Genomic DNA, 26,953 nt, shown 5'->3' on the forward strand with positions numbered 1-26,953 from the left:
CACAGCAGCGGCTGGGCATACCTCCACGTAGTCCCTGAAGAGGTAGCGCCTGTATTTATCTCGCAGTTCTTCATTGGGCAGCAATGGAAACACAAAGTCCTCTGGTGTTCGAAGTGGGCAGTCCTGAGCCATGCAAGAGACACCTGTTGAACAAAGACAACCGGATGGACAACTGTATCACAGAAGACACACCTATAATGTCTTTGCTGAATTCACCCAACAAATTCACGTTTTACACAGGGAACCCCGGAAGCATCAGAATTTATTCAAAGAAGAGAGAAATCAATATATTTACATAGTGATGCAACTAAAATATTATTACAAATTTTTAAAGGACAGGGAATTCCCTGATGGTACAGCGGTCAAGACTTTGCACTCTAACTGCCAGAGCCCTGGGTCAGGGAACTAAGCTCCTGTAAGCTACACAGCACAACAAAAAGAAAAAACAAACAAACAAACCCATGAAAACCAAAACCAACCAAACAACAAAAACAAAACACTAAAAGGCCAAAACCAGTTAAACAGTATATATCACAAATAGCACCGATTAAAAAAAAATGCTTAAAAAATCCCAGAGGGTTCTTGACTTACAACTTAGTTTTGTGATGTGCATGTGATTACCATCAACAGAGTGAGCTTTTACAGATATAATTAATATAATGCTGATTTTAATATCATGAAGTCATAATTTAACAAAGACTCCTTTAACTCATCACCAAGTTTGATTTGTGCTCACCTAAATCACAGTAAACCCTCTAGGAGTTTCTGAGGTACGGCTACCACTTTTGAGAATCAAGATAGACAGGGTAGGCAGCTTAAAGGACAGTTTTCCTAAAAGGCAAGAGAATGTAGCCTTGCCGTCACACCAGCATTTACATAAACGCCCAAACATTAGCCTTAATTCTCGGATCTTGCTCAGGACTAGGGTAAACTTTGCCATTGTTCAGACTGACATGTTTGGAAACCAATGGTTCCGATTTTGAAAACTTCAGTTAGGCTCACAAGAAAACCTGAGTACCAGAAGGGGCAGAGCTGAAGCTAAACAGTTCCCGCCAGCCTGTTATGACCCCGTGGCGGACTCACCCACACCCACACCGTCCTTGACGAGCACTGAGCAGTGCTGCTCCCAGCAGCTGCGGCAGAACTGGTGCTGACAGGCCAGAGAGAGGAGGTTTTCCTTCCGCACGAACTGCATACACACTGCGCAGTGGTGAGGGGAGTGGGCCGGGGGCACCTGCAGGGAGGTAAGTGGCGTGAGCCAGCCTGCAACAAGGGTCGGAACTCAACTGCCAGGTATGGGCTCTGTGAGTGCCAGTTCTGAGCGGAAAAATGTATTATCAGGAAGGCTTCTCGAAGGAGGTGATAGTGGAGCTAGGCTTGGTGAACCCCTGAGTTTAGAGAAGCAGAGAGAAGACGGAAATGAGCTCTTACAGTAGTTTATAAGGTCAGGATTTCGGAACTGTCAAGGTCCTGAGAGGTCATTCCATCTACCTTCTTTGGGAGGCTACTGGGTTTCTTTTAAAAACGGCTCTCATTCAGCATGGCATAGAGTTGCTTCTCAACAACTACTATAAACCCAGCCAATAGATTCTTAGGGGCTGAAGTGTGAGCCTCTAATAGCTCCAGAACCCATACTCTGCTACACAAACTGGCAAAGACAGTCTGGGGACACCAGCCAAAACCACAAACCAGTGAAAACCTAACATGAGGTTCTTGTTAGTTCACTGGGAATACCAAAAATAATTTGAGGAAAAGGACCATACTCTGTCTAGTATGTTCCTGGAAATTTTCTAAGAAGCTACATAAGTTATATGGTGATCCGAGCCCCAATTCTCCCCCATTCATTTGACAAATGCTGACTGAACTCTTAGCAACAGGAAATTGCTATACACTGTAAGATATAATTCCTAAACTTAAAAAGCACTTACAGTCTACTATGGGAGCTAAAAAGATATGAGTGTATCACTGAAACGTACATGTAAAGGTAGAAAGATATAATTAAAGGAGTTTGGAGGGGAGTGTTCCCAGGAGGCAGGTTTTGTGAGAGATGGCTTGGATTCGGGTCTTTAAAGGAGAGTTTCATTCTCATGAGCAAAGATGGGGACAGGATCTGGACATTCCTGGCCAAGGGAGGCACCAGCAGGGTTAAAGAGGCAGGCAGTGAGTGGGCACCCCAAGAACACAGCAGGAACAGAGAACAGGCTGTATGTAAGTGCAGGAGACAGGCGAGGCTGGAGAGGGCGGGCAGTGATTCACTCCTCTTCTGTGAGGAGAATTTCCAAATGATATCGGAAATGGAAGATTTAGGCCTATACTAGAACAAGTATCTTGGGCATGCTGCACTATAAACAAAGTAAGATGGTTCTCAATAACTGTGTGAGCCACAGCAAGAGTGCGTCAGGAGGGGACACTCACATGTTTCGATGGATTGGGCTGAACTCGAGCCTCAACGAGCAGCTGAGCAGAATTAGACTTGTATCTACAAAACAAAAAGCATAAAGGGAATCAGAGCTCCAGTTCTGGAGGTATGGTGGTAAATGAGCTGACCTTTTTCGCTGAAGGTAATAAGCACTAAGTCATTTATTCCACTTGATGTGTCTGAAAGAAATAACTGGAGATACTGCCAAGTGTTATCCAGAAGGGCACTGATTTAACATTAATGATAGCATAAAAACTCTGACCTAACTTCACTGTCCAACAACAGGGGTTTGGAGTAGGCTGGAACATCAATATGATAAAATACTGTACCTCCATTAAAACTGGGGGTACAGAAAGAATATCCTGAAAACATTGGAAAATGTTCACCATATACTGAGAGAAAAAAGGCTATAAAATATGACCCAGTGTTTTAAAAATACAATCTGCACATTGTAAGGATATTCTCCATAACACAGACAATTATTACCACTGCATGGGCAGGCAGAGAGAAGTTACAGACAATGCCATCTCTTCCTCCCCCAAAATACCTTACCTGTCCAGTATCTCTGCAACTTGCCAGTGGAAATTAACTAATATAAGTTTAGCAACTGAATGAGATACCTAGAAAGAAGAAAAAAAGAAATCATATTATAATGTAGTTTTTTTCCAGAGTGCTCTTACACTTTGAGAAATGCACACATTCCTCTCTACTGCAGGTCCAGGCTTGATTCTTGGTTCTGTTTTATCTTTTATGTTCAGACTCCTAAGCAATTTCCTGGATCTCTCGATTTTTCAAACTTTGTTTTCATTAGCAACCCTTCAAAGAAATTAGTTTGATTTCAGACTTACACAAAACCATCCTATCTACAGTAAATAAGGACCTAGAATCCAAAGTAAGCATAAGAGCTATAGGTTCCCTAATGTAATTTATGTTTGCTCAAGCTGCCGTAGGAGGCCATACACGAGCACCTCCAGCTAGGCGTGTTACTTGCAGAAGCTCTCCAGGCTTGGACTTTTTATATAAACCCAGAAAAACAAAACAAAGCAAAAAACACCCCTGGTTAAAACCTCTGACTCTATAACAAAACTATTCATCCACAAAGACCACTATCACAGAATGAAAACAGAGACAAAGCATTTGGTATAAATGTTAAAATTTGCTTGAGAATACCTTTTGGATACAAATATATTTTTACAACCTGAAAATTATATTATTTTATTTTATTTATTTATTTTTGGCTGCAGTGCGCCGCTTGTGGGCGCTTACTTCCCTACAGTGGAAAAGTGGGGTCCCAACCAATGGACCGCCAGGGAATTCCCAAAATGAAATTTCTTGACCTTCCCAAAGAAAGAGAACTTCAACACCATACCTGGCCTGCTCCCTTGATCTCAACAGCACTAGCAACAGCAATAAAGCCTCAGAATTAGCATACCAGGTGCAGCCCCTCCGTGTGCGGAAACGACACGGGCCGCCGCGGAAAGTGAACATTTTACTGATGACCACAGGTCCACTGTGACCAGCTCAGTATTCCAGCGGAGTTCTGGTGAGAACTGACAACATGAAGAGAGGACGTGTCTCAGTTCAGCTCCGTCGCTCAGTCGTGCCCGACTCTGCGACCCCACGGACTGCAGCACACCAGGCTTCCCTGTTCATCACCAACTCCTGGAGCTCACTCGAACTCATGTCCATCAAGTCAGTGATGTGTCCAGCACCTTATAAAACTGAATAGATGTCCATCTATTCTTTCAAAGCCAACTGCTGAGGATCTATCAATATATACAACGCTGTAGGCACAGGCACCTCCCTCCAGTCTTCTACAGGAGGCACTGTGATTGCCCACAGTGTATCACAGACTATCAAGGACTCAGTTTCCCCCAATTAATCCATTATGAATGTGAAGGAATTTTGAGACCATTAATTAAAGCAAAACGTAGAATGATGGCACCTTGCCCAGTAATGGGCACCAAGAAGATCTACAGGGAAGTCAGGATACAAAGGGCCCTCTGAGCAAAAAGCAGCACAGGGTGAAGGAAGAGTACCTAGGAGAATTTACGCTAACAGGTAGTCTCCGAAGAGAGGCCACCTCCTCCCTGATTTGGGTCACGAGAGAACTGACTTCACCACCCACTGTCACCCGCAGCAGTCTCCCAGAGGAAGAGATGTCAGGTTATATGTGGGGGAGGGGGGCACTACTTAAGTTACCTTTAGCAAGAGGGCCAAGACAAATATATGATATTAAAACATTACAGATAAAAATCTGTCATTCTCAGAGTGCAGACAGCTGAGCTCAGGAAAGAACTAGCCAAGTATTCACACCATTTTACTGTGTAGTGCTCAAAGAGCTTGGCAATCCATTATGAATCTATTAAAGTTGACACTTGGTAACTGAGAAAAGTCTTCCACTCTTTTTATGTGTTCAACTGTGGAAAACAAGAGTCTTCCAGCAGAACGAAGACAAACTATTGCTGGACTGTTTTGATCAAGCAACTAATAACCCGTGAGTGGTTAGGATTATGTATTACCAAGAAGGACTTAAAAGTATCTATGTATGTACCTATGTATGCATTATCAAGTAGGTCTTAGAGCATTCATTCATTCATTCATTTTTGGCTGTGCCACAAAGCTGTGAGATCTCAGTTCATGGTGGTGAAAGCCCAGAATTCTAACCACTAGGCCACCAGGGAAACCCCCCAAGAAGAACCTATAATGAGGTCAAACCTCTTCCAAAAAGGGTGATAAACAACCACTGATAACCAAAATAGACTTAATGACTTGGGAAGGACACATGACCATGTCACATTCAAGACAAATTTGCGGTTCTATAAGATCAACATGTAATAAGAAAATTAAAAGTCTTATTTATGTATGAGGCTTTTTTCCATTTCTGAATACACTTTCAGAAAGGAGAGCAGGAAAGAATACCTCTTTCAAATTCACTTTATGAAGCTAACACAACTCTGATAAAAGGCTGATTTAACATGTGAAAACGCCTAAAGCAATTCACTGAATTAACAAAGTAAAAGTAGAAAAAAAACCCAAATGATCATTTCAATAGACACAAGAAAACTCATTTGACAAAATTGAGGAATCACTCAAGATAAAAATTCTTAGCAAATTAGGAAGAAAAATAGAACTGCCTAAATCTAATACAGGGTATCTAAGGAAAACATTATACTCTATAACAACACAGTGAATGCTAAGATCAGGGACATGACCGGGAAGACCACTCTCATCATTTCATTTAACACTGTGCTGAAGGCCCTAACAAAGCATGGGGCAAAAAAAAAGACACAAAACTACCAGTAGAACTAATAAGTTTAGTAAGGTTAAAAAAATAGAATGCCAGTATATAAAAATCACAAATGTGTTTCTACATAGTGGCAAATAAAAGTTAAAATTTATTGATAAATATATTTCATTTAACTGAATATATCTAAAATATTTCAACGTTAATGCATTGAAAATTATTAGTGAATTACATTTTACATCTTTTTTTCCATCTAATTGTTCAAAGTCCATTGTATTCATAATTATAGCACATACCAATCCAAACTGGCCACATTTCAAATGCTCAATGGCTACATGTGATCATAGCTATCATAACGCAGCTAGAGATAGAACATAGCAATCAAAATTAATCAAAATCAAAGCAGGGGGTTAGGGTATAAATTAACAGTTGACCCTAAAATATATAGAGAGAACCCTGACTATCCAAAGCAACCTTGAAAGAGCAAAGTTGGAAGAGACTTACACCATCTGACTTCAAGACTTACTAAAAAGCTACAGTAATCAAGACAGTGGGTACTGGCTTAAGGACAGACATATATACAGATCAATGTAACAGAACAGTAAACTCATACACTTATGATTAATTTTCTAATAAGGTACCAATGTAATTCAACAGATGATAAACCAGTCTTTTCAACAAATGGTTCCAGAATAACTGAACATCACTATACAAAATACAGAACTTAAATGCTTAGTTCATGTCACACAAAAATTACCTCAAGATAGTTCACAGTATTAAATGAAACAGAAAACTATAAAACTTTCAGAAGAAAATCTTTGCAATCTTGGTTTTTTAGGTAAAGATTTCTTAGATATGACACTGGAAGCACAACCCTTAAAAGAAAAAATAAGATATACTGGAGTTCATCAAAATTAAATTTCATTCTTCAAAGGACATTATTAAGAAAATGGAAGAGACGGGCCACAAAATATATGATTTGCAAGAGAAAAAAATAATTGCAAATCATATATCTGATAAAGAACTTAATTCAGAACATATAAAGAACTCACACAACTCAAAAAGCTCAACATTATTAGTCATTAGGGAAATGCAAATTAGAACTACAAGATACTACACTTCACACTCACTAGAATGATACAGAAGACTGACAATACCTAAGTGCTAGCAAGCAGGTGGAGAACCCATAACACTTATATAATGCTGGTGGGAATGTAAAATAGCAGAGTCTCCTCAGAAAACAGTTTGGCAGTTTCTTAAAATGTTAAACGCAATCCCACTGCTAGATATCTATCCAAGAGAAATGAAAACATGTCCATGCAAAACCCTGTTATACAAACCATCACAGCAGCATATTTCATGAGAGCCAAGAACTGGAATCAACCCAAATGTTCATCAACTGATGAATGAATGAATAAACAAAAGGTGGTATATATCCATAAAATGGAAAATCCTCACTGGGCAGTAAAAGAAAGCACTACTGACATGTGATACAACATGGATGAACCTTGAAAACATGTCAAGTGAAAGAAGCCGGACACAAAAGACTACATACTATAAGATTCAATTCATATGAAATTTCTAGGAAAGGCAAATCTATGCAGACAGTAAGATGATCAGTAGTTTCCTGGGACTGGGAGTGGGGACTGACTACAAATGGATATAAGGGAATGTTCTGGCTGATGAAAATGTTCTATAACTTGTGGTGATGGCTATACATTTGTTTACATTTACTACAACTCTTCTACTGGTACACTCTAAAATGGATGAGTTTAATGGAATGTAAGTAATACTTCAATAAATGCTAAAAATAAAATTGATCAATAGACAGATACAAAAATGCAGGAAAAAGTTAGCACCTGTATAATCTAGATGGTAGACAAATGGATATCTACTGTACAATTCTTTAAAAGTCTTTGTATATTTTCAATTTTTCATGAAGTTGGAGGGAAAGTTTGCCAACTTTAATTCAACAGTAATCTTCTGAATAAACAAATGTCACAAGAAACAGGGTTGACCCTTACACCATTGCATCAGAATAGTTCATTTTGATCTTTTATGTACTCCTCAGAATGAAAACATCCCCTTCAGAGTTTTGAACATACATAGTTCTGACCAAAGATGAACTGACTAGACAATGTGAATTTTAGTATAAGTAGGTCTGTAATGCCAGTAACTTCACAACACTCCGGATCCCTCTAAACCTCCCACACCAAACCCTCGAGGGAATGTAGTGGTATACAGTTCATCAAACACTGGAGGGTCCCGAAGTCCCTGGGTGGTCCGGAGAAGGCTCTCAGAGTCAAAGATGGAGTCAGAACATGGTCAAGGGTAGCCCATCTTCCTTGCCCTTCCCTCTCATTCCCTCTGCCTTCAAACCTGACCCACGATGGGTCAGAAGGCTCTGGAGAGCGTTCCGTGAAGCTTGAAAGGACCGTGGGGTCACCTCTGTCATCATCCAGCCTGGACTCTGCTCTGTATTGCCCATCCAATCTGGCTTGGCTTTGCCATGACATTTACAATCTCAACACCCTCAGATGGTTTTCAGATCTTTATTTCAGGGAGCACTTGGCTACATGAATGTCAAAAAGGACTTGGCTGCTGGACATCACTATTTCCCAGAGGTTGCAGGCAAACTTCTGTCATCCTCCATAATTTGTGTTTGGGAGAGACCTTTAAAAAGCTACTTTAAAGATATAGGCCCTCAAAACATGTTCAGTATTTACCACCTGTGCAGACACCTAAAGGTGTAGATGACTGCTGGGGAATCAAGTTCTCCTTTCTGTTTTTTAAATAAAGAATATCCAAAGTGTCCATACAATTCTATCCCTGCTTCGAAGCAGGGTTTGCTGAGGTGGGTGGGGAGAAGGTGGACCTGAGGCCTGAGGGGGAAATCCTGGATAGCAGCCAATGATGCTAAGATTTTCTCACAGAGATGCAGTGACGTGTACATGAGGATTTTAGCTGCTGTTATCAGCAAGCCATTCCTGACATGGCTAACAGCACACAAGTCCACAACCTCAGCATTTCAGGAGATATTCTGGACGCACTTTCTTCTGTGATCTAAGGGCTTCAGAGACTAGAGAAGTGAAACTGTAAATAGCGAATAGGGCTTGTCAACTTGGAATGGAGACTATCTTGATAAGATAAAACTTCTGGATCTATGCGGCCTCTGACCCACTCAGTATAAGGAGACAGATGCAGGATTCCAGGAGCTTAGAAAATGCAACTCCAGCAGCAATTTGGTTACTGGCTTATATTTTAGCCTTCCTATGACTTGCTGCCCCACTCTATGTTTCAATTCTCTTGTATGTATTTTCTGTTAGGTCCCCAAGCAGAAAGCAGACTGTGGTGAATCTGTTTTTCAAATCACAGGACCCCAAGTCCACCTGAAGTTCGTTAGTACATGAGAGCCTCAAATTTCTTTTCTGATTTCCACCAAACTCTTTCCCCAGAAAGATTCAAGTATCAGAATTTTATAAATTAATCACTGGAACAAACGTTTTTGATCCCCTGACCACAAAGCACTTAAAATACCAGAAGGAGATAAATCCTGCCATGGAAGGAGATGCTCAGTACATACAACATTCTGGATCCTTTCTAATACACAGCCAACATCTACCTTTGGGGAAAACGTATTCAGAATTTCAGGAAATTTAACTGATATTACTTGACATCCCAGAGCACTTGGATTGTATACGTTTATTATTCAAATAATGCACAGGACATGCTAGTTTGATATACGGATCAGGGCACATACTGAATAGCCTCCATTCCTGACAACAGCTCCCCAGGAAAACCCTGAGCATGGTTAGTTGCTTCTTCATCTTTTTTGTCTCCTACAGTTGGTTCAAGCCGTCCAGTCCTTGGGGACGAGTTAACAGCACAGCTTGCAAACAGATTTTTTCCCCCAGAAAACAGAAATTCAGGAGCCCACCAGAACTGTCACCAGCCCTTCCCACACTTACCAGTGCCATAGGGAGGATGCAGCCGATGGCAGAGAGCATCAACGGCCTGAAAAAATACAGGTGGTAGTTTCAATTTTTATTTAGAATTCTTACTTGCCAACTGCCTGAAATCTTTTAAGGCTACCCGAATGGGGCTCCATGCCTCAGCCTGTTGTTAAGCCACTTCATGGTCCAATCACATTTGTTAACAAACACTAGTGGTCATTCACTAAAAGACAGAGAGGAAGGAAAGGAGTGAACAGTTGGCCAGCTTCTGGTCTAGGGTAGGAAGGGACGTGATATGGGAAAACTAGCCTAAGGAGATCAAGATGGATGGATTCAAGTCTCGGAGGGCAGAAGGTGAGGTGAGAAAGTACTGAAGGAGTAAGAGAAAGAAGTAAGGTTAAAGCACAGAGACAAAAGAGAAGGTGAACACCAGGTTAGAATGGGGAAAAATCAGCGGTGGTGGTGGTAGTGGGGTCCCAGAAGATAGGCTCTTAGGCAAGATCCAGCCCTCAAGTCTAATTTCAGTGGTGGGCCTTCACTCCTCCCATACTCCACACCTCCATACTCTCAGACTGTAAAAGGTCAGCTCTCTGGCACCTTATTCTAACTTTGCTTCCTTGCATTTTCTGTCCATGAAGGGAGAGCTGACTGGTAATTGAGGCACCGACATGTTATAAATGCTCTACAAAATCTGATTAATGAACACTAATTTGAAGATTTCTCTCCAGTCTAACCTTAATTTAGTTCTGTTATGGTCTCTGATCATTAAAATCAATGCCAAAAACATCTAAAGACCTCACTAACTACAATTACTTATGAAAAATACAATAAAACAGAAATACAAAAGTCATCCCTTCCTTGACCTTGAGGGTACTTTATTATGAAAAACTCTGAGCATCTACATAAGTGAAGAGTATGATGAAACCCATGTACCCATCACCTAGCTCCAACATCAACTCAGAGCTAGGCTATACCTTACCTACCCCACTACCCTCGAGATTATTCCAACAAAAATCTCAGCCAGCATATCTTTTTGGGTTTGCATTTCCACGAAAATCTTCTGGGAAACACTTAGTACAAAAGACAGATCACAGCCCCTTCTAGAATTCCAAAAGTTTTTCTAGGGAGGAGCCATATACAGTTAGGATGAATACTACTTTAGTCAATCAAAGTCATATCCATTAATCACAACCAAAAGGAATGTAGATAGGAGCTCATAGCCAATGAATGACACATAGCAGGACTAAAAGCCAAGTCTCCTACCATATTCCTGCAGCTACAAGCCCATCTTGTCCACATGTGATTTCAAACGATGCACTGTCTCTTCCAGCTACAGCGACTGTGAGGAGGGCAAAGGAGAGGGAATACCAGACACTTGTAGGGAGTTCCAGCTAGGTCACCTCTCTTCTCCAGAGGGTACCTCAGAGCCCAGCATATCTTAGCGACAAAGCCACAAACTCCAACAGCATGTTTCAAAGACAGAGCCACTGAGAGCTGCTGTTAACTGTGCTCAAAACGTATCACATTTCTGTACCCTTATATGTTTATATAAATAAACCTCCATAGGAATGAAGTTCTTTTCTGGGGGAAGAGGTTTCTCACAGCACTTCCCTTCTCTGTCATACCTAAGCACCTAGAACAATGCCTGTGCCAGTACTAGGTCCCATATGCTAACACTTCCCTCCACCTGTCTCCTGTGGTCTCATCTGAAATCACTGCCTATCCACAGCCTCCTCCAGAGCCCAGGCAGGCAGGCAGGCATCAAAGCCTTCCAAGTCCTCAGGGGGTGCACAATCTAGCAGGAGAGGCCAGATACAGATCTAAAAAGGAAGGTTTAAAGGGAAAAAAAGAATGGTGAGCTGAGAGGTCTTTTAAAGTGACAGGAATGGCAGAGATGCTGACAGGAGGATTGAGGAGCCAAAAATCTTAACGTTAGGGAGCAGAACAGGAAAGAGTTCAGGCTGGAATCTGGAGAAACCACTTCAAGTTTCTCAACAGAGCAAGATAAAATGGTGTTTTCAGCCGCTGTGTCAGAAAATATGGAATAGAAGCAGAAAACATTTTATTTATGCATACCTGCTTTCTGTCTTATCATTCTAAAAAAGGAGGCAGAAAGTAAAGGCCAACAGGCCTTTAAGTTATTTTATGGTAGAGGTTAAATTGGTTTTTCCCCATCTTTCTTAGCATCTATCTAAAAGTTAAAACAACACAAGATACTCAGAAACACTTGTTTTATTGAGAATCAACAAATTCTCAACCTATCCCAATTATAGCAAACTTGGAACCTACTCCAATTATCACTGAACAAAAAATAAAATGGTTCATAAAATGCATTTTGATGAAAAGGAACAATATCTGCCACTCCATCCCACCCCATCCTGATCCTCTCCCAGTCTTCCAGCCAGGACGAATCTCTCCCAGTCACTTCTCTGGGTTCTTCTGGTTGCTACCAACATCGCTGAGCGTGCCCATAATTCTCTACCAGACCTAGCTCACTTATGTCACTCCCTACCCACTCCCATCCCAGCCCCAACTTCTGAATATTTAAATCACTATTTTCAGTTCCTCTATCTGTAGCCTTTGTAATTTTAAGACATTGTTTACAGGACCAGAGTTGCATTTTCACCCCTGAGCTTTATCAATGGCACTCTCCTTGGCCCACTCAAAGAAGAATGTTTGTACCTCTAGCATAAATACATTATCATTATTAGTAGCTGCCAATCACGCATACTTGTGTCTCATGGTGTTTGCTTTGTATTTACTTGGCTTGTGATTTTTGTGTGTAGTTTTTCTGCTTTGCATGGGAATTCTAATTCCCTTCCCCCTTGTGAAGAGTTCTCTGGTTTCTCACCACATCCCAACCATCTTCCAACTTCTTCATTCTATCTATTGCTAGGAATCCACCTCAATCCTATTCCAGAAGAAATTTTTCTTGGATCCCACCAAGTTTCTGTTCCAGTCTGGGCTGACCATTTTCCAGGCCTGCTACAAGCAGAACATGGGATTTTTCACAGGACAGCTAGGTTACTCTAATTATTTCTTGAATTATTATTTTTCTTTTTTTAATCTTCATCTTGAATTACTTCAGCAAAGGTACAGGGAAAGTAAATATTTGGAGTCCTTGCTCACCTGAAAATGAGTTTATTTTCGCAATGACAGAATTGTAGATTAAAAACTCTTTTCCTCAGGACTTGGAAGACCATTGCACCACTGTCTTCTGCTTGTCAATGCTGGAGATGGGAGACATGATTCTCATGTCTTTTAGAAAGGTGTATATTTATGGAAATCTTTAAGGTTTTCTGTTCTTGTTTTTCTGAAATTTCATAGGGACAATTCTGGCAATGGCTCTTTCTTTACCCTTCTGGGCAACAGACAGACACTTTCAATACGAAAACTGTTCCTTCTGGCTCTTGGAAATCTTCTTTTACTTTTTTAATCTTTTCTTTCCTTTAGTTTTCTTTGTTCTCACTTGCCACAAATTCTGGTAAATCCTGGGTATCTGGATTGAATCTCCATGTCTATGTTTTTTCACACACACACACACACACACACACACACACACACACATAGCCTGTATTTTGGCTTTATGTTGAGAGATTTTCTTGGTTTTATCTTCTGATCTGATCTATCTATGGTATATTTTTTAACTTGGCAAACCCATAATTCATCTCCACAGGTTCTTTTCTGCTTTGATTTTCTTCCTGATGGCATCTCTGATTGTTTTACAGAAGCCACATCTTGAGTATCCTGGCAAATACTAAATAGTGCACTTCTAAAAACAAGCAAAATTACTTATTGGTCTACATCAGCTACAGTCAATTTCTCTGTTTCTCTTCCATTATGCATATTTTCCTCAAATGTCTGGTGATTCTTGGTTAGAATCACCATTCACAATCAACAAAATGAAGGGCAACAAGGGGGATGAAGTACTGATATAGGCTACAACTTGGAAGAGCCTCAAAAACGTATGCTAAGAGAGCCACCAGACACACAAGGTCACATATCCATGATTCCATTTCCATAACATATATAGGTCAATCCAGAGACACAGAAAGCATATTTGTTGTTGCCAGAGACACAGGGAGTGGAGAGTATACATGCTTACTGGGTACCAAGTTTTCATTTTGGGGGTGATGAAAATGTTTCGGAACTAGATGAAGAGGATGACTGCCCAACACCATGAGTGTATTAACATGCCACCAAACTGTACACTTTCAAATGGTGAATTTTAAGTGAATGTTACAATTTGTAAAAGGGGGGGGTCTCAGGAAATGAACCCTAACTCTGTGTACATGAACAGAATCAGGCAACTGCCAGGCTTCTCTTTAGGGTGAATGATTGGAAGCAGCTATTATTCAAGACTCAAGGGCTCCCAAAATGACAAATAAAGATAGCTAAATCTGACCTTCTCTAAGTGCCTGATTTCCCTAAGATTATCCAGATTATTTTGCCAAGAGAGAGACCAAGTGGGGGTGGGGCTGGCTGTTCCACATACAGACCTTTAATTAATCCTCCCATCTGCAGCACATTTATCTTCTCTAGTCTAAGTCAGTCAGATCAAAGCCCACAACCTCTTCAAAGACATGCTGGACAAACCGGCTCCTGTGTGCAATAATGTCCCATATGCTGCCCCTACATGTTCTCTTTGTTATTCTGTGTTTGTAACATATATATGCCTTTACCTTCATTTTCGTGGTATTAAAAAATGGAGAAGTACTTCCATATTTACCTCATGCTCTTTAATAATCTCTCTTCCTGTCCTCCCCAGCTCACTGGGCAACCATTAATTTATTTTCCTTTACAACAGATAAGTTTGCATTTTCTAGCATTTTATATGATTGAAATCATAAATTGCTTCCCCCCCCCCCACCACCCCTGAGTCCCTTCATGCAGCATATTCTGAGATTTATCAATGGTACTTATATGAGCAGCCCACTCTCTTTATATTGATGACAGCATGCTGTTCTATGGGTATGCTACTGTTTGTTCATTCATCTGTTTGTAGATATTTGGGTTGTTTCCAGTTTTTGGCTATTGCAAATAAAACTGCTATAGACAGCCAAATGCCAAACAAACAAAAACAAATGCAGAAGGGACAAATGTACATGAGGGCAGCCAACCAACTTGAAGCAAAGACTTGAAGTGTTCTACTAGAGTGTCATAAAATAAAAAGCCTTTTAAGTATTCACATTGTATTTATGATTGCAGATACTATTAGTCATTTTCACAGCTACTCATTATCAATGTGGACATAAGAACCCACTTTTATTTTGATAAGGAAATATGAAGTTACATTTAGATATCAAAAATATTACAGGAATCCTATCCAATTTGTGAGTACAGGTGGGCAGTTTACATCCTACTCCCATTCTGGTTACAAAACCAGTACACTCCAAATGCTGGATGTCTCTTTTCAGCAGCCAAAAAGAGGATGTACTGCTCACTCCTCATTTCAGTAACCTGGATCGTTTCACAATTTTTTTTGTACTTCCATGGGAATATAATGTCAAATACCTCATCTCACCTCTGAAAATTCTGTTTTATTACATCTGCACGAAGTTCAGTCTTCTACATGAGAACTGCCAAAGCTAAATCTGACATGCACACCAAGCTAGGAACCACACATCCACCAGATATATACTATCTATATTTAAAACTCAGCTGGCTTAGTGGAAGCCCTTAAACAAGCATATCGTCTATTTACAAATGGAAACATATAGATGTACAGCCTTGGGGTTAGATGCTCAACTTTTGCAATTACTGGCCTGGGCTTATTTAGACAGTCATATCAACAATAAGCAACACTTACTGAGAACAAAACATAACCAGGCATTTTTGCTTGGTGCTGTTTATACAAAGAAAAAGTATGGACCTTTATCTCAAAGAGTTCAATTCCTGGCTTACAAACAGTTAGTATATATCAAGAAACATGCAAAATGTGGGGCAGAGGTAAGTGTCTGAATCTGCCTGGAGATCAGAAGTCAAGGGTTAAGTCCTCAGTTTCCAGCTTGATGGATGTGGTATCACCGATGAAGACAGAGAATCCAGAAAGCCAGGCTGGATGACACTGGAATATTGTAAAAGGCAGCAAGACTGGAAAATGATGGTGAGCGCACTGAAGAGACCAGTAAAAGTCTAAAACAAGGGAAAAAGGAAATGTGTGGGTAGAGCATGTACTGGGCAGGAAAGAAACTGTTAGTCAGAGAGAGCAGCATTCCCGGATAGAGACCACTCTTTGTTCACGACTATAAGAACAGCTCTGTTGTCCTGTTAAACTCTCCAAACAAACATCTCACTCTTCTTGCCTGTTCTTTCCTCTATTTATGATTGATTACTTGTGGTTATCACAGCAAAACCATTTCATGTTTATAAAGGGCTATGACAGTTCAGAGAAAAGAGAACACAACACAAGCTTCGAATTCTGAAATCCATGTCAGTTTAAGTTATCGAGCCACAGCAGGACACATTTCAGGTAAAGCAGGATGCGAAGCTTCCTGCTTTCTCAGTCTGTACCCCTTCTCAGATCTTTGCTCTAAGCCTTCCCTCTTTCAGACAGAGAAATCGAATCCTTTACATTTTCCTGGGGCAGCAGGGCAGCGAACTGGGGCAGAGCAAAAGTTAAAGTGCTTGGGAGGTGTTTGGGAATTCCCTGGTGGTCCAGCGGTTAGGGCTCTGAGCTTCCACTGCAGGGGCCACAGGTTTGATCCCTGGCTGGGGAACTAAAGATCCCACATGGTGTGTGGCAAGGCCGAAAAAAAAAAAAAGTAATGAGGCCTCTTAAAAACAGGATCCTTAGTAAAGGATCTCAGAATTAACTAAGCTAAGCAAGCTAAGCACTTCACTAAGGAGTGCTGTCAATGCAGGCACGAGACCAAACACTGCAGTTAACTAGAAATGCAGAAACAAAAGACAGACCACATTCAACTATAACCTCTTCCTGGTCCCAATTCAAAATTCAATTTGTGTTATTTTCACTTTTCTTATCAGGAGGCCCCACGAGAAGGACATCAGAGTATCTGGATGAAGGCAAGAGAGCCCAAAGTCCATGATCCAAGTACCACATGCACACTCAAGAAGTGTCAGTCAGTAATACATCACCCAGAACCTTCTGCAATTTGGTTCCCACCCTGTGACTCAAAATGCACAGTCCTGAGAAGTGTTCTAAGGAACCACAGCACACATGTGACAGCAATATTCTCATTATTCAACTCCTGCCCTGCTTCTACCATGACCATGTTTAAACACTCATGTGCCAGGCACTTTATGTGCATTATCTCACTTAATGCTGTGAAGAAGGTATTAATTATCATTATTTTATAGATGAGGAAACTGAAGCTTACAGATGTTGAGAAACTTGCCCATGGTCATGTGATATTAAATGGCAGAAAAGGAAGCGGAACTCAGGCTAGCCTGACCACTAGCCGTGCAGACTCAACAACACACAGGCCACATCCATGAAAATGCTCACAGCAATATAACCAGTCCCCATAACTGTAACACACACGTACTCACCTAAATGCCTAATGGGGAAAGCCGGAGCAAATTATGGTTCAAAAACAAGACAATGTGTTATACATAAAATAACATATGAGGATGACATATAAACAAAGGTAAGTGTTTGAAATTCACATTTTTAAAGACAGAATATATAAATACATGCACATAATGAATACTAGAATGTACTGTCACCCAGAGTAGAGATTTTCCGTTTTGTCCACAGGTATGTTCCCAGTGTCTGGCACACAGCAGATGCTCAATAAATAGTAGCTGAGTGAATGAATTGTGGAAAAGTAACATTATCTATGAATACCGACAAGACCTGTGGGATAATGAGCAAGGAAGAAAGCTTTTATTTTAGGGTAATGAAATTATGAATGGTATTCTTCAGTGGAATTAGAATCACCCCCTTGATTACACAGTTCCTAAGGCAGTGTGCAAGTACAACAAAAGGCCAGAATGAAAGCTGGCCTTGAATCTCATGGAGAGGTTCTTTTCCAAAAGGCAGTGAGCATGTGGTATGTGGTGCCAGGTACGCAGTGAGGGCACGAAGTCAATGATAACAATAACCTTTCTAAGCTCGCCAGACAGGCATAACTCTAGCACTAGCAGCTCTTAGGCAATTCTCAATGTCACTCTGGACATTTCTCATCTCCCTTTAAAAAATACATTTACACACCAGTAAAACACTTACCAGACTTCCAGACTAAAAAGCATGGTGAAGTATGTCAACACATCCACTAACGACCAACTATTTGAAACACAGGAATTTAATCTAGATTCTAGTGAGATAGAGGCACGCAAAGAAACCTGACATCAGATCATAAAAATAGAAATAAGACGGCCGCTCAGCACACAAACATTCAGTGTTACTGGGCCCAGCTTAAAGACACTTTCCCATGAGTAGTAACATGAAAACAACCATTACTTGGTTAATTAATGAATGCATAAATAACAGTAAAATGTTCTTACATTCAGCTATACCCAGATACAAGAAAGTTAATTTAATAAATACAATTAGTCTTTTCCAGATATTATATAAGAACTCAGTGCTACTTGAGAGAGGGGATAAATATAAGGTAATTCACCCACAAAAGGGAAAAATGACCCACAGAAGAACTTGGAGAGATTTTCCAGCCACCATTTGCTGAATAGCAAGCACTAGATCTTAAAACAAATTCAAGCGAGAGGGTGGCAGAATAGTCTCCTGGGGAACATTCTCCCAGCTCTACTGCAGTTAATATAGCAATTTGTGAGGCAAGAACTATAGTAAAAACACTCACAATAATCAGTTTACATCTCTAACCCTATTTGAGGAAAACCAGGCTTGAGAAAAGTAAGCAGCACAGTTCAGCAATGAAGTTTAAAAAAAATCTAATTCTTTCCTTCAACAGCAAAGACACTTTAAGTGGCATTCATGACCTATTTCATTCCTTTTTACCTATATATCTCCGTCTCCACTCTAGCCCAGAAGGCAACTTCCCACCCCCATGCCTAACTGACCAGTGGAATTCTATCACTCCCATTCCTGTCACATCCCATCTTGAGGTTCTCTTATCAACACAAAGCTGAGAGCTCACAGCAGTTCCACGGACCAGATCTAGTCCAAAATGGACTCTTTCTTCTCCTTTCTGAAGCTTGGGCGGGGCTCTGAGCAGCAACATCCCACCTTTCCTGCCCACAGCCCTAACAAGCTGCTGAAAGAAGGAGCACACAACTCTTGGCAGGCACCTCCAGCCCATCATCACCAGTCAAAGCCAGCCTGGGCTCTGTCTAAGGCTGGAACACGGCTGAGCCCCTTCTTGAGAAGCCTGACAGCAAATGCCCCCTGAGATTCAGGGAAGAAGTACCAACAGGATTCGCTGAATGACGAAACTCTTCTAAGTTAACTATACCACATTTTGTAACGAAAAGGGTCTGTTATTACTAGAGAAGGCCTCCTGTATCTACCGCAGCAATGATACTTTTTTGTGTAAGTTTCATATAAAAAAACAGCATGTAAAAAAGGTAACTTTGCTCATTTTTTAAAGACTCAAATATCACAAAAATATTCGTCAGAGATTGCCCCCTCTTGCAACGCAATCCATCTCATTTGGCAATCATTTCATCTTTCACAACTATTTCATTTGTGTAGGATGATAGCTCATTCTCTAAACAAGGCTTCTGTTTTGCCATTATTTGAATATCAGCAGTTCTCCCTCTACCCCATAACAAGTAAGCATTTTCTCCTTTGTCTATCCTCAGCCCTGAATTTAATTTTTCTGGGCACTTTCTTTTCTCAATTAATGATCTTACTCAAGGACTGGTCACAGAATACATATAGGAAGTTACCCTCTGATAGCAAGAGCCCTCAATAAACCAAAAGCCCAGTGTCCCAGACAGCTGGGAATTTTCTGCCTAAGAGACTTGAAATCCCAAAAGGTAACTGAAGGTTTAACTTTATGTTAGTCTATGGCTCATCCATAGGCAACTGCCAGAACACAACAGAATGAATAACACAGATCAGTGGCTAACTGATGCCACTTCTCAAACTCAGCTTTTGCTCATGGATAGCTAGCTGTTCACGAGGCTCTAATTTGAAACTACATACACATCACATTTCCTATTTGCCAAATAACACCTAAATCGTATGAAAGAAATATCTCAATAAGTCACGAGTATGCAAACAGCACATGATTGGTGAGGGAAAGTAGTGACCTGGGTGACGATTACTGAGCTCCTTTCTCACAGACACATGCAACAGGAGTGAGAGTGGCCAAAGCACCTGTGAACACCATTCTGTAAACTCAACACTTCAACTACTTCCTCTTGTCTCAAAAAAATTTCAAATACAAAAGTAAAACCAATGCTAGGTTTTAGCCAGCCTGAAAGAGGAAGACTGTGTGGAATTCCTTCCTCCTGTACTCTTGACCAAGCCGTTTCTGCCCGTCATCCTTGGTCAGATTCCTGAACCACTCAGAATACCACGGAGCCCCCTTATGTGCAGCCAAGCCGCCAGAAGAGCCAGGACCTCAGCTGCCCAGGCCTAGAATGGAAATGGTGTTAACACACTCCTCAGTGAGGGAGGGGAAAAAAAATCCAGCTTCCTTTTCTACCATCATCTCGAATTTCATAGATTATCTTCCTCTCTGCTTTATTTTCCCTTTCACCCTTTCTTGGGGTTTCAACTTTCTTCTTTCTCTCTTTGTTCCTTCATCTCTGTTCCCAGTTCTTTTGGTCCTATTTTTCCTGATCTTGCGGGCGAGAATAATGACCTTTTACAACAGTAGAGGATGGATAGCATGGACTAGGGAATCGAGCTCATACCAATAAAGTCAGCGACGTCATCAACAGTGGACAAAATCCACAGTACCCCCAAATTATTCAATGCCTGCTGTGGATGAACACTGATAGGAATGATGGAAGAGACAAGATAAAAAGTAGTTTCTGCCCTCTGTGAAGTGACAATCAGTGAAGAGAACATCCAAAAATATGTGAAAACGTAAAAACGACATCAAGCAGTCAGAAGATCACACTATATGAGTTAATAAACTTGGGTTGCAACATCTGGGCCCTGGGACCAAAACAGGAGCCAACCACTGTGGTCTAGAAGGGTGCGAGGAGGCTGACTCGGGGAGGGCGCAAGGCAGGCCTGAGAGAGCTGTGAGGGCACCAGAGAGCAGGGGGCCCTCCCCAGGCCCACAGCAAGACAGCCAGATAAAAAGGAAAGGAGTAAAACGGTCTACTTTATGGATTTCATTACAATTAAAAAAAAAAAGGAAGGAAAGGGCCTGTGCCCTTCAGCCATCTCTGGCAGAGTGAGAAAGTCGGCATGGGGGCTTAACAAACTGAGAATTCCTATACATAGGTGGAAACATCCTGATGAAGTTTGCCAGCTGATACTGTCCAGAACTACATACCCGACAATTCCTTCTCTAATTTTAAATACCAACACCATGTAAAATATGGTTAAAGAAAAAGAAACTAGTTGACCAGAGAGGGAGAGGTGGGAATAATGACGAAGGAAGAGATCTGAGATCGCTTTTCTACCAGGGAAATGCCCCAGCAACTCTGCTATTGTTATGAGCAGAAACCCCAAACCCCGAGGTTCCAATGGGTCTTCATTCTTCAAGTTTTCTGCTGAGCGTGAGAGAGGAAACCTGCCCATTTCTAGAAGTGAGTTGCACAAAATTTTTAGCTTTCAGCTTCTAGCTAGCTGCTAATAAAGCCCTGAGTATCCAAATCCAAGGTATTAGTTAACATTTGCTGATCACCTGGAAAAAAAAAATTCCTGGACTAGTAGGATAAAGCAACTTTTACAGTACGGCACACGTTCGTCATTTCCATTTCAATACCAACATGAAAATTATTTGGTTGAAATCATGCCAATGTGCTCTTGATCTTCAGTTTTAGCGAACAATAAAATCCATGCAACAGCTCCTGAAAGGAAGGTCAGTGAAAACTGTAAAGTAGGAGAAACGTTCCCACTTTCACACAATGGTCCACATGAGAGGAGAAACATGCTGGGACACTGCCTGAACCACTATAATAATATTCACAGTAAATGGTGTTCTATGTTTTACTCTGTACTAGTTCGATATTATGTAATACAAAATATCCATTGTGAGGATAATACCTGGCCTAAGGTGCAAGACATTGAAAACTATGCTAGTTTAAGTGTTAAAAATAAGCCACTTGCTAGAATAATCAATTCTGTTACTTACTTACAATTTCAATTTCATACTCCCTCAAATCAATGAAATACAAGCTATGAGAACTTACTTTATTCTTGGTTACTGCTAAAATCTCTTTCAACATCGGACATTAGTCACCAGTATACGAAACAAATGAACTCATTAGCCTAGAAGCACCGATTATTCACAGCAAACTGGGAGATGTAGGAACTTCTCTTAAGAGATTTATCAGTCGCCCACACACTGTTGGGTGATTCTGATGCTTATCCTATGTTACCTCATAAAATTTCATAAGACTTTCTGAAACAAGTGTTAATCTACACAGCTCTGCTTCTGTGTATTTCTCATCTACTTCCCCTGAATCCACTCCACCCTGCCTTTCTAATTCCTAGTAGTCTGAGAAGCTGAGGTCCTGTGATATGCACCTAGTAGAAGACAAAGCAAATACATCAGATGTGTCCAGAGGACGTAACACGTAATTCAGTTTGGCTTTAAGCTACAGTCCATTTAACCAGTCTGGAGACTTTAGCAACAGCTCATATTTAGATTTAATTTCAGGGATTACACTTGGGAGTTGGCAACACTGCTCACCTTTAGGACAGAAGCTAAGCTGGTCATGTGCTCATTGAGGGCACCCTCGGACTCTTTGTAGGTCAAGCAGGTGAACTGGTATTCCTCAGGATCGAAGGAGTCGGCCCCCTGCTGCTCCACATCGCTGGCCACTCCCACGTAATAGTCCTCTATGTCACCAGGGTCCTCGTCCTCTTCCTCCTCCTCACAATTTGGGTCATAGTCCTCTTCATTGCTGTCAGACCCCTGGCTATTCATGTCCACAGACATCTTAACATCCAGTCAAGTTGCAGATCAGGAAAGCAGTTTTTTTCCCTCCCCCCAAACTTCACCACTTTTTCAAACTCATTAGTGTTTTTGTCTTCTAAGGGAGGAAAAGAAAAAAATATGTGTTAGTTACTTTCACTGTGAAAAGCTGTAACAGAAACCATTCAAGAACCAAAATGGCACAGCCCTGGTCCTACCCCTACTATGGCCTATTCCAACTCTCCTCTCATTCAGGAAATCTCACCATCATCTACCTGCCCAGGCTTTTCAAAGGGAAACCCTTTCCTGGAAGGGTCTGGCATGAAACAGTAAGGCTGTCTGCTCCATGTCAAGGAGTCAAATTCCCATAGAGTTGTCCTTTCTGCCACGGTCCTTAAGAGAGAAGCACGTTCCCACAGCTGATTACCCAAAGCAGAAGTATCCTAAAGGCTGTAAGAGCCAATGTTTAAACTTTCTCAGCCAATCGTGCCCTACTGAGTGGTGACCCAGAACATAAATTCCATCCCGCTACAATTTCTGGGGAAATAAACCAGTGTTTTACAGACATCGCTCTCACACATATGGGAAAAAAAAGGTGCATAGTAAAGAAAAAATAAAAACCACACAGCTCTTCAACATCAAAATCCTCCTCTTGTCTGCAAAGGTAACTGATTTTTCCACTTTAAAGGGTTCTACTAATCCTCTAAAAGAAGTACTTAGAGGCAAAAAACTGACCCGATAGTGAAGGAAAACTACAGATATACTACTTTGGCAGGATTGAGCCTAGGAAAAAACAGAATCTACCTAGGGTAAAGAAACATGATCAAATGGCAACAGCTACTGAAAAATCCTCATATATCAAAATGTGACTCCATTACACAATGAAAAGAGAATACTAGTTGAAAAAGTAAAACAGTCACATATCTTAACTCTTAGAGACAAATTTGGCAAATACCCATTAACTTCTCTACACAAGAACTATTTCAAGTGACCGTTTCCAAAGAACAGTATCAAACAGTGATTTAAATCTAAAACTAAGAGGACCTTAAAATGCAAGAGCATGTGGACTGAATGGAATGAAATAATTTATATAACCTAATCTGGATTAAATACTAAAGTAAATTTAAAACCTATTTGAAGTAATCTCTCCAAAAAATTAATAATGAGAAAAAGATTAAAATGAATGTCTACTGAATATGTAACCAGTCTAAAGGACTACAGAGTCACATTTTAATGATATTATAAAAATATCAGTGAATCTACCTCTGATATTTTACCTATAAATGCTTAAATTAAAAAAAAAGTCACACTAATGAGAGGGCAGTTTGACTTTTAACAAATTGTGTTATATGCTAGAACCACCTAATCACAACTGAACTTAACTATAGTATTTTTCCTTTAGGAGAAAGAATTAATCTTTAAATTAAAAATACCTGTAATTCTTGAAGATTTTGCAGGAAGATGTCACCTAAATAGTCATTCATATAATTTCATTCATATAATTTCCATCTAAAATGAAAAAAGATAATTCTATTTACATACTATAAAACTGGTACCCCACATTCACAAATTTTAAAAATAAAGACATTTAAAAGAACAAGCAGCAAAGGACCAGAAATTATTTTCTTATAAGTCCCATAGAAATCCACTTCACAATTATATTGACATGAGTTACATGGCCTTCTAAAAAAAGAAAGTATTTAAAGTAAACAGCTAATAATAATTTAACCCCGGGTACCCAGTTCCCTCTCATTCGTTCCCTCAGTTTGAAAGTCCACCACTTCACTTCTTTTTCTTTAATTTTTATTGGTGTATAGTTGATTTACAGTGCTGTGTACCACCTCGCTCATATTGTTCAGATTTCCTAAATTAACTATTTTCCTAAATTAACTAAATTAACAATTTCAATCTTAAATGTTACATAGAGATTGACAAAGCAAATTTTAACTGACTTGAACTGGGCTTTTACCATAAAGTCATCTCCATTATTGTACTCTAACACTTACAGAATACTGTTCAATATTTCAGCTCTCACTTTATTCATGAAAAATTATTTTCAAATAAAAAAAGTCCACAAGAGAAATAAAACAAAAATTAAAAAAGAAAATAACAAAAACAGGGGGAGGGTGCAATTTCCTAGTGGTCTAGTGGTTAGGGCTTAGAAAAAAAAATGTTCCTAGTACAATGCTCACAAGGCAGTATTAACACCCATTTTGTACTTCTCTTCTGACATGCTCAAGGTCTACTTGACTTTCTCAGAGCTACAGATCCCACTATCAAAGACTAAATAAGCATCATTCACTTACTTAATCAGAAATTTTAGGGCCATGTTTTTATCCTTTTAAATTTCTTGGAAAACCAGGGATAACTTCCAAAGAAATACTTCTAACACAGACAGGCAAATATAAACTAAATGAAAATCAAAGTCCAAACAATGATTGTGGAAGATGATTTCCAAAATAGTAAAGGAACAATTGATTTCTTAAGTCTGTTTTCTTTTATCTGCATTTTTACGTAAGATACTGCTTATTAGGCAAATAAGCATAAATAGCATTACAAATACTGCTCCCATCTATAAAATAATCACTACCAAGAACAGCTTTCATTTAATGAGAGCCAATTTCAGGTCAGACTCATTCTCATTAAATGTTTATAACCCTACAAAGTGGCGATCATCCTCTTCTTACACATGAGCAAACTAGAGTTCAAAAAGATTAAGCAACTTGCCCAGGACCACGATGCTGACAACCAGTAGAATCCAGCATCATACTTTTCACCAGATCTGTGATCTATGAGGACTCACAATGCACCATTCACCCTCCCAAAGAGCCGAATATTATCCAAAGCTACCTACAACCACAACAAAAAAAGCACAGTTTTCACTTTCTCTGGATTTCCTGCCAGGATTGGGGCTTCTCACCAGCTAAATATTCAAGTAGCAGGGGAAAACTTCAGGCTCCCTTCCAAAAAGGGGGAAATCATTTCATACTTATTGGGTGCTCTAGGTCCAGATTTAAATAAAATCTTAATTACTAATGTTTTCAAAGTTAAATATCCCTATTCTGTTTAAAAGAGTGCTGATACTGTTTAAGGGGGCCAGTATGTTATTGCTTCATTAACACAACAGATAACGCTTTGATTTCCTTCAGATGTTAAACATTAGCCTTACGTCCCAAACAGGCAAGGAGTAACAAATTACTGCGCTCCCCTTCGCGCCCCCCACTCCGCATCGAAGTCTCGTGTTCCTAAGAGCTGCCAACCATCGGGGACTAAGGAATTCAAATGGAAGACTTCTCAGTATAAAGCTGACAAGAACAAGACAACAGACTTTTTGGTATCAACGTTTACTCCAGATATATTTAGCACTGAAGCTCCATTTACTAAATCCACATTTCCGAAGAAAACTAGTTGGTACAAAAATATGAACCCTGTCTGATGGGGTAGCCACTAACCACATGTGGTCATTTACATTTAACTCAAAGATGAAATAAAACCTGACACTTGGATTTTCAGTCGCACTAGCCATAAGTCAAATGCTCAGTGGCCACATGAGCTAGTGGCTATCCTGGTGAACAGCAAAGGTACAGAATAGGACCGGTGTGGCAGAAAGTTCTATGGGACAGGGTAACAATCAGTACTGAGGTGAAGTCATCCTGAGAACCCGATCGCCTCTCCGGCGGCTACCACAAGCGGCGTCCGGTGAGGCGGCGACGCAGCTCCAAGGCCGCCTGTCCCAACCTCAGGCGCCGGGATATATCCTGAGGACACGGAGGCCACGCGCTGTGCCCCCTCACCAGCAGGCGTTAACTAACCACGCGGGGAGCGGGGCACTGCGAGAGCTCCCGAAGATGACCCGAGTGGGGAGCCCCCGGAGGCGCCGCGTTTCCCCGGCACGCCGGGCGGGGAGGGCCTAGATGCGCCCGGCGCCAGTCGGTCAGAGGCGCTGGCCTGCGACCTCTCGGCGAACTGCAGGCGGCGGGAGGCGGAAAGACCGCGAGACATCAGGCGCCGGTCCGCCCTGGCCTCGGCCACCCGCAGCTCATCAGCAGGATGGCGGAGGGCCCTGAGACCCAGTACGAGATGCCGGGGGCGCCGGGACCTCGCGGGCAGCGACGAAGGCGGAGCCCCGGCCGGGCTAGGGAGGCGCGCGGAGAGCCCACCCCCTCCCCCGGCCCGCCGGGGTAAACAAGGCCGCTACTCGCGCCGCGCACTTACCGGGAGCCGCGGCCCCGCGGCCGCTGAGCCCGGGCGGGCCAGACCGGGTCGGGCCAGGCCAGAAGAACCGGACCCAGGCGCGGCGGCGGCGGAGGCGGCGGGCCAACGCCGGTCAAGGCCCGCGCTGCTTCCT

The 26,953-nt window shown here is 41.1% G+C and overlaps 1 protein-coding gene across 4 annotated transcripts in view; it reads right to left on the reverse strand.

Moving 5' to 3' along the window:
* The window catches only part of ARIH2 (ariadne RBR E3 ubiquitin protein ligase 2), a 38,306-nt gene extending 11,353 nt beyond the window's left edge, over positions 1–26,953 (reverse strand). Inside the window, exons 1-7 of one of the 4 annotated variants that reach the window (XM_061128659.1) lie at positions 26,821–26,952; positions 24,039–24,114; positions 22,381–22,723; positions 2,972–3,039; positions 2,416–2,479; positions 1,084–1,234; positions 22–143 (exon numbers count right to left, since the gene is read on the reverse strand). In XM_061128659.1, coding sequence (XP_060984642.1) covers positions 22–143; positions 1,084–1,234; positions 2,416–2,479; positions 2,972–3,039; positions 22,381–22,629 — 654 coding nt within the window. In that variant the 5' untranslated portion in view covers positions 22,630–22,723; positions 24,039–24,114; positions 26,821–26,952. Of the gene's footprint in view, positions 1–21; positions 144–1,083; positions 1,235–2,415; positions 2,480–2,971; positions 3,040–9,634; positions 9,681–22,380; positions 22,724–24,038; positions 24,115–26,820 lie in introns of those variants that run through there. The other 3 variants (XM_061128658.1, XM_061128660.1, XM_061128661.1) reach the window with 3 other exon arrangements.

Source organism: Dama dama, chromosome 24 (genome assembly GCF_033118175.1).
Source record: "Dama dama isolate Ldn47 chromosome 24, ASM3311817v1, whole genome shotgun sequence".
Classification (NCBI taxonomy): Eukaryota; Metazoa; Chordata; class Mammalia; order Artiodactyla; family Cervidae; genus Dama; species Dama dama.